At 40.1% G+C, this 8,496-nt stretch overlaps 1 protein-coding gene across 2 annotated transcripts; it reads left to right on the top strand.

Moving 5' to 3' along the window:
* Positions 1-237: 237 nt before the first annotated feature.
* Positions 238-1,395, top strand: LOC119646501 (holotricin-3-like). Of its 2 annotated transcripts, XM_038046957.1 has the most exons (4): positions 238-396; positions 687-1,005; positions 1,062-1,126; positions 1,197-1,395. In XM_038046957.1, exons 1-3 carry the CDS (start codon positions 382-384, stop codon positions 1,079-1,081), a joined length of 354 nt encoding a protein of 117 aa, XP_037902885.1. In that variant the 5' UTR covers positions 238-381; the 3' UTR covers positions 1,082-1,126; positions 1,197-1,395. The 2 variants fall into 2 exon arrangements, with proteins under 2 accessions (XP_037902885.1, XP_037902884.1); XM_038046956.1 differs by having other exon boundaries at positions 1,062-1,357.
* Positions 1,396-8,496: the final 7,101 nt, after the last annotated feature.

Below are 8,496 nucleotides of genomic sequence, written 5' to 3'. Positions count from 1 at the left end.
AAGGTAGATAAGTAGATTAGTAAGCATATATCTTGTCGGGATATTATACTGACTAATAAATAAATATGTCTAGGGGTCCAGCTAAAGATTTAATAAAAATATCTGCTCTAGAATATTGAGAAAAGCTTAATATAGAATAATAATATCGTTTAGAATTCGAAACCATGACATCAAGTAAATACATGCAATACGTAACCCAGCCAAGTAATGACCTCCAGTTATCAATTCATATTTAGGACAAAAAATCTTTCTATTGTAGATAGTGTGAAATCATCGGTATATAAAGCTGGTGTTCGGTAATCAAAATTGTTAGTTTATTCAAACGCCTTTCGATAAGCATTCTGTAGTGAAAGTTCATTAGAGCTGCATTTTCATAAGAAAATGGTGAAATTCATTGTAAGTGGGAAAGGAAACTAAAAAACTTCAAGTTGTGTCTTTTGCAAAATTGATCAAACATTTATAACTCAAAGTGTAGAAAAGTGTATCAGAAAGAGACTACTCAGAAACGTCTTCATGTATTCCAACTTTTTTTTACGATTCTTACATGGAAAATTCATTAAAATGTTGTTGAAAAGATTGAATATCTCTAATAATTTTCAAATTTAACTAGGACGAAATTGAGGAATGCTTCAAGTTCTATTTTTAAATGCAGCGCTCCTTTATGTCTTTCAATCTTTCTGCTTCAGATATTATTTGCTATTCTTATCGTCTGTGTGTCCAGTTATGGAATCCGAGATTATGACGGTGGCTATGGGGCTCATGGAGGACATGGTGATGGAAGCCATGGAAACCGAATAGAATCTGATAGAAGCCACAATGGTGGACATGGACACGGCGGTGGCCACGGCGACCATAGAGAATTTGGTCGCCCACAAGAAGGGTTTGGTGGTAACCATGGAGGATATGGGTCCAATAATGGCGAATATGGAGGCTACCAGGGAGAACATGGCGGCGGCCACGGGGGTCGCGGAAGCAATCATGGTGGATATGGTGGATACGATCGAGGTATATTTTCATTTAATGGTTATGAAACCAACAATAATTGCTTTCTTGTTTTCTAGGTCATAACACCAGATATTAGAAATATAACCTTACTAAAAAAAATCGAATAATGTGATTATAATATGTATGCATAAAAAACTATTGGCTTCACTCCGATTATTATTAATCTTTTGTATCACCCAATCGTTCCACAGAAGAGCAAAAGCGAATACCGGTAGGACACGAAAGAGATCACTTGAATCGTGGACTCATCCTCAGCAGCTAACAATTAGAAAAATTAAAAAAAAAATCATGGCGTTGCCTCTATGTTTCCCATTTCCATTCAATAATGGTAATAATAATATATATAACTACATTTTGTAAATTTACCATCACACCGAAAGTTGTGCATAATTCGATAACTTATTTATTCCCGCAAGAAGATGTATTCAATGCAGGCTCATATTAGGGCTTTATCTAGCCCTTCTTCGTCATTACCATTTCTTTTTTATCTGACCGAAAACTCCCCCTAAAGTTTATTTCAATATGCCACACCATAACGAACGCTATGACGCATAATACAGGTATAAGTCGTATAAATCCTACTATTCCCAACAAGGCTACGAAAGGTGTCAATTATCAATTTCCTACATCCTAAACCACAAAAATGTGATACTGACGTTATAATCAACAGGAATAGTTCAAATATAGTACTAAAAACTCATATATGAACTGGTTGCTATATCCTTTTCTTATTACTAAATAATGCTCAACTCCTACTATAAAGTCAGATTTTAACGGATGTGGACTATTATTGCCAAACCTTCCTGAGCGAATTACACCCCCCAAGGGGTTTCGAAAAGTAGCGCACAGTTAAGTTTTCAACTATGTAGAAATAAAAGTGTCAAGTGTCCTGCACCGAAAGTTCCAGAAGCAAGAAAACACAAAATAGGAAACTTTTATTTTGCCTTAACGTTGAAAGGCTTCGTTCGTCTGTCTGTCTCTTTTTCTTGAAGGTGGAAATTTTAAAAAACACTCTGTGTGCGGTTTTTACCACTGAATTCACCCTCCAACGCCTTTCCTCTTCCCCGCTGAACCACCCCAAAATATTACGATGCGGGGATCATGTAGTTACCTGCATTCCAGTTCTCCAGGCACGCAAGCATTAATCCGATTAGACGTTCAGGTGCTACTGTAGCTTCCCAATATATCCTCTAGACTCTTCCTTTCCTCTACGAACCTACGACAATGTAAGACGACATGTTCCGGGTCATCCGGAATACCATCGCAGCTGGGACAGTTAGGTGAACTAGTTTTAACTGCTATACCGATATTTATGGTATCCACCATGTCCCGGAAGAAGCCGCGTGAAATTATATGTTACTTTATCTCACCAAGCGTTCTCAGCGTGCACGCCTTAATGCAAGAAATAAATTTGTTGGTCCATCAACCATTATCCGCTCGTTTCCACCGTTGTCGACATCTGCGATTCCTCCGTTTCAGTGTTGCCATGCCGATCAAAGGGGGAACAGGACCCACATAGATTTATGTCATCCCGACGGTGAAAGTGCCGATCGGGCAAGATTACGGCTACTGCAAAGACAGCTTCGTCTGAGAAGGTTCTAAAGCCACAGCATACTTTTAAAGCGTAGCAATATATATCTCACGAGTCTAATTATGAGCAGCATATGCGATAAAAAAACAAAACCTTATTAAATTGGGTTTATTGTCTGTCTGTCTGTCCGTCTGTCTTTTTTTTCGGCTATCACACTTATCAACTTTGAAACGGTTGATAGAACCTACTATAAGGTGAGACCTATGAGTAATATAGTTTTATGTTGAGTTTAAGGGGTGAGGAGGTGTACACGCAAAATCCGTGCGGGGTATCAAATAAGAAACCTCGATTAGTACTTTTCAAAGCTGATATTAGTTTTGACATTGGTTGCAAAGGACAGGGGTGCGAGGGTCCGAAAAGGATGAGTTACTTCAATGACCCGTTCTCGGAAACTACCGAAAGTAGTAGGTCTCAAAATACTCTTCATACCGATGCTTGTTCAAATAAAGTTAATATTAGTGTGTATCCGGGTAGCTGAGTGGTTAAAGCACAAGGATGTCGTACGGAAGATTGCGGTTCAAATCTCACCGATGGCAGTGGGATTTGTATCGTGATTTGACTTCGGATACCATTCGACTCAGCTGTGAATGAGTACCTGAGTCAAATCAGGATAATAATCTCGGGCGAGCGCAATGCTGACCACATTGCCCCCTACAGTATTCTGTGGTGTACCGTTTCCGTCTTGAATGAAGTACTCTAACACACTTCAAGGCCCTGATCCAATATGGATTGTTGCGCCAGTATATTGCCATATTCACTATGAGTAGATTTTTAAGAAATTGACTGCGAAGCCCCTTTAAGTTTATCCTAGAATCATCAAGTTTTGCAGTGATATAGGCTATATTAAGTTTATTGGAAATAGCACTATTATCAACGGAGTTATAATAGTGTCAAAGTTATCACTTTGAATATCAGTATCATGCTAAAGTGAATAAGTCTGATAAAATAAATGCGTAAGCATTAAGAACTATGTACAAATGGGGCAAATGCCTACTCAAGAATGCTTCTATAAGCCTTCCATATCCGAAGCATTTAGCTTGCAGTTTCCCGACTTGTTTGGCTTCCAAACAGATATAAACCCTCAATGAAAGATAATTATTCAATGAATAATGACATTCAGATTGATGTACTGATTATACAATTTTTCTATAAAAACCTACCTACCTAAACCTAACCCTAAAAGAGTATCTGCCGGAGATTTAGAAGCTAAGTACTTAAGAAGGGAGTAAGTAACCCCCAAAATAGGTACTTATTTGCTAAAATGAAATCTACTTGTAAAAAGGTGAAGCTATGTGTTTAAGTTCTATAACGACTTTACAAGCATAGGAAACGATAACTAACCTAAATCTTTTATCGTTCCTGAGGGTATTATAATCACGTGTAAAGTTCTCTGGAGCCTGTTACCGCCTGCCTCCTAAAGAAAGAAACACTGAACATTTTTGTCGGTAGGATGGCGGCGCTTGCAATCTGTCCAATATATTCTTCAATTTAGCCAACTTCAAACTTGGAGAAGCATATCAACTATAGATGCAAATAGAGCAATGTGTCCCTTTTTCTCACACCGCCTACATCGGACAGACTGATCAATCGCACTTGTACATACCCTCGCCAGATACCCATGCAAGATTTGTTCTCTAAGTCGACAGACTACACAGCCAATATAAGTAGGTACTCCCAACGAGTAGCAACTTACACGCTGTCTCTACTGGAAGCCGGTCGCGTATTTTAGCACCATGTTTTTTTTTATAAATTTGTGATGCACAAAAGAAAATCTTTGACACACCGATCAAAGCAGAACTATCGACATGAGCGAAGGTAGAGGAGCGGACGAAGCGAAGATCTGTTTGAGAAACGTAGGTGGGACCTTTATCAAGAATAAGGAGGACAGGGTACACCTAGCTGTCAAAACCCCTTTCTTCTCGGGAAGCTTGAGAAAGATGGGCAGTGGAAAATGTTAAACCACTGTACTCATCCGAACCGGATGGTATCTTGCCAACACTTCAAAGGCACTTAAAAATTATTCTAGCTTTTTTTTGAGGGTGGTATGGAGCAGAATAATGCCCTTGGGATATATGCCATGGGCATGGAGGAAAAGTAATTTTCATTTCGACATCGGCTAATAAGGATTTCCTTCACCCTGAATCTTTCAAGCCCATTTGACGGATATGTTTCGAAAACAAGAGAGGAAAACCTGGACAACTACATTTGAACTAACGTTCAACCTTTTACATCCATACCAATACACTTAAAAACAAGTCATTTGTGTATTTCTTTTATAATGACATTTGAGTGTGCATTTGTCCCACTAGTACGCAGCGCCTAATATATGCATATATTACGTGAGAATATCCACTTTCGCGTGATACTGATATTCAAAGTCATGAATTTGCAAAGAAGCGATAAATTTGACCTATTATAACTTTGTTAGAAATAGTGCGATTTCCACCATCCGTCATGGTAAGATCATGTTCTATGTTATAGTCTACATTGGTACAAAATTTCGTGGTGCTAGGTTAAACTTAAGAGTGGTTATGCAGTCAATTAAAAAAAACTATAGTAATTAACTATTATAAATTTTATTTGAACAGACATCGGTATGTATAGTATTTGGGAGCCTCGATATCATAGACTGAGAGCCTCCTGACTTCATTCAGATTTTTCGGTTGGGTAGTTTTTAAGAATCATCCCCAACGGCGGTATCCGGTATCCGATCTAGAAACTCCAGATATCCCGGTTATGCATCGAGGTTTACCAATTTAATATCCCTAAAAGCTGTCTGTCATCCTAACTTACGCCATCGCTCCATCTTAGGCAGGGTCTGCCTCGTCTTCTTCTCCTACCATGGATATTGTCCGTCTAGACTTTTCGGGCTGAATCATCCTCATCCTTACTGATTAAGTGACCCGCCCACCGTAACATGTTGAGCCGGATTTCATCCACAACCTGACGATCATCCTTCTCTTGAACGCAGCCAAGAATTCGCAATGTTTTTACTAAGAACCCACGTTTCCGAGGAATACATAAGGACGGGCAAGATCATTGTCGTGTACGCTAAGAACTTTGACAACTTTTGTAAACTTAAAAAGACTCTGTTGGCTAACAACAACCATGCGCGGATTTCAGTTTCTGAGAATGGGTCCGCGAAAGAAATTATCACTTTGGACCCCCGGAACTCCTCACCTTCCCAAAACCGGCTACGGAAAGCACTAACCGAGACCTCTCATTGGATACTTTACATGACTAAATTTGGTAAAAAAAAATATATACCTCCCTTTTGGACCACCCCTTAAATTCGACGTAGAAGCATGTAACTCACTCTACGCATCAGCGTTCATCGTTCCCACCTTTCGCCCAAACTTGGTGTCAATCGCTATAACCGTCTCCGAGAAAAATGCGTGTGACAGGCAGACGGACGGACCAGACAGACAGACAGTTTTGCCGCCTAAGGGAACAGATCTCTCTAAATAGGTGCTTCAAATGCCTAATATTCGGACACTTCGGCATCGATTGGTCCTATCGATGTCGACGATGTGAGGAGAAAGGAGATATTGCCAAGGAGTGAAAAAGGCACCCCAAATGCATTTTGTGCGAAGGAATGGAGGAACGGGATAATCAGCATATTGCCAGGAGTGGTAAATGTCCGGAATTTAGGAAGGCGTTAACTGCAGTGAAAAATTAAGAAAGAAACGAATCGTTCGCGTCGAAATTGGCCTCATCGAAACATTATGTATTATGTATAACAGATAAACTGGGTTTTGACGGCAGTGGTAAGTTATTGGTAAGATCCACTAAGTAACCTCGCAATATCGAACCTGTTCACATAATCGTCCAGAGTCGAGTGCCGCAGAACTTACGAAAAAGTCATGTAGGATTTAGGTACAATACATGTATTATTAACGACATTTCGCCAGCCACAAGTTCATAGTTTATCTTCTGCTATTAGCACAGATAGCTATGCCTCTTTACTCCTACTCACCATTGTTCCCGAAATGCATTTCAGCTCTTTCCAGGAGTTATCGAGACACCCGTACTCCTTCCTTACTGCTCTACACCAAGTGCTCTTGGAGCGGCCATCTTAAGGAAGTGCTTTGCTTGCCAGCGCAACACGACGCAGACAGGTGTTGACGAAGGCTTGGAGCCGACAAGTGACAGTGAGAATCACTTTTCATGCTACACCCACATAGCAACACAATAAAAAATTAGCACAGAGCAGTGGGGATCATTTTCCATGTGCTACTCCCTTATAGCAATATAGAAAGAACATTAGCATAGAACAGTCTCAACTTGATTTTGATGTTGAGATAACTACATTTCTAGATTTAGCCAAGGAAGCGAAAGTGGATCTAACACTGTTAATGCGGCGCGTAACATTCAGTTCGGCGGCACCGTCATTAGAAACCACATTTCCTAGATGTACAAACTGGCCGACGCCTTCTATGCTCTATTAATGGACATGCAGATAGGGAGAGTACTATCAGACTGAGAACTTTGATTTTGTTGTGTATCTTCAGTCCAAATCCAAAGTCATTTGGCCAAGGTCACCGACAGCAACAAGAATTAATATCCGTGATATCATGCAACCCTGGCGGACTGCCTTTTGACCCCAAATTCGTTTGAGATTTTAGTTGGATGCATCACGTAACATTTTAGTGCCACGATGTGCCCCTCTGATAACATCTACTAGTTACTCTGGAATGCCCCGCCTCTACGTATTGTATTCACACTATTGAAGGCTTCATCGAAATCGATGAAGAGCAGGTGAAGCGAAGATTTAAACTCCATGCGCCGTTCCAGAATGGTCCATTGGGTGTTGATGTATTCAATGTACGGAGGAAAAGCATCATCTTTGGCTTCCACTCGTCGATCCGCTTATGGTCCACTGCATGAAGATGATTGAAATCTTTCTTGCTATCAAAGTAAGCGCGTAGTGAGTGTTCAGAAATAACCAATTCTAATCCGGCATGCAAATCATGGATCATGACTTGGATTCGACATTTGTTTAGACTAAATTCCATATGACTATCATTAAGCATGTCAACTATACGCAAAAGCCCTGTATAGAACTTTATGTCGTCTAAGTACCTCAAATGTTGATTACGAAATCATGTCCTCCACCATCATTCAGTAACCATGAAAAGAGGGTCAGTGCTAAACAAATCAAAGGGGATGAGCTCTGAGATGTTGTTACACTCAGATGAGCGCATTAACAAGGTGATATGCTATCATAACTTACGTCAAAAACCTCATTAATTTTAGATCAACTGACGAGTCGATAGTACGTCTCTTTCCAATTCGGCGGCTCTTCTACTTTCAATGCTGGGTGGGTGACCCTCAAAGTCCAGCCCCAATTCTTTTGCTTATATTATCGTTGAATGATATGAAAAAAACCGCACTTTTTCCTCGAGTTCTTTGAATTCTAAGCAAATACCAAAGAGAATTCCAACCACCGGTGTTTTGCAGGAAATGCTATAATTTCAGTAAAATCTCTCCACTTTATTCTTAGCTCATCTGCTGGCATTGCCTATGCTGATTTATGCGCTCCTAGAAAAGACCTGCCTTAATGAATCTCGCCTACGTTCTAAACGAATTTTCATGTTGGTTAGCTTCCAGCCTTCGAGCCGCTACTGCGAAACAATATACAGATGACTGCAGCCGCAATAGCGACCTATCGCCACACAGTTGAGAAGTAATCCCATTATAGATTTGAGATAGACATTCCACGAGATATTGAAGGCGCAGAGAGCAGAGTGCATAGAGGGAAGATATTCCCTTTATAAAAAGGATCCATTTTCGAAAATACTATACATTCTCTTTAAAATTCGTTCCGTCCCACTCAACTTGACGGTTAAGGATAAGGATGCTGAATCTGTTGCTGTGCGGCGTAGTGCTACTAATGCCTT

Source organism: Hermetia illucens, chromosome 1 (genome assembly GCF_905115235.1).
Source record: "Hermetia illucens chromosome 1, iHerIll2.2.curated.20191125, whole genome shotgun sequence".
In the NCBI taxonomy this organism is placed as follows: domain Eukaryota; kingdom Metazoa; phylum Arthropoda; class Insecta; order Diptera; family Stratiomyidae; genus Hermetia; species Hermetia illucens.
This window is presented reverse-complemented; position numbering and strand designations above follow the sequence as displayed.

Excerpts from the sequence above, each read along its gene's own strand:
- LOC119646501 (XM_038046957.1), top strand. Across the intron at positions 1,006-1,061 it reads ATATGGTGGATACGATCGAG|GTCATAACACCAGATATTAG; the intron begins GTATATTTTCAT and ends CTTGTTTTCTAG.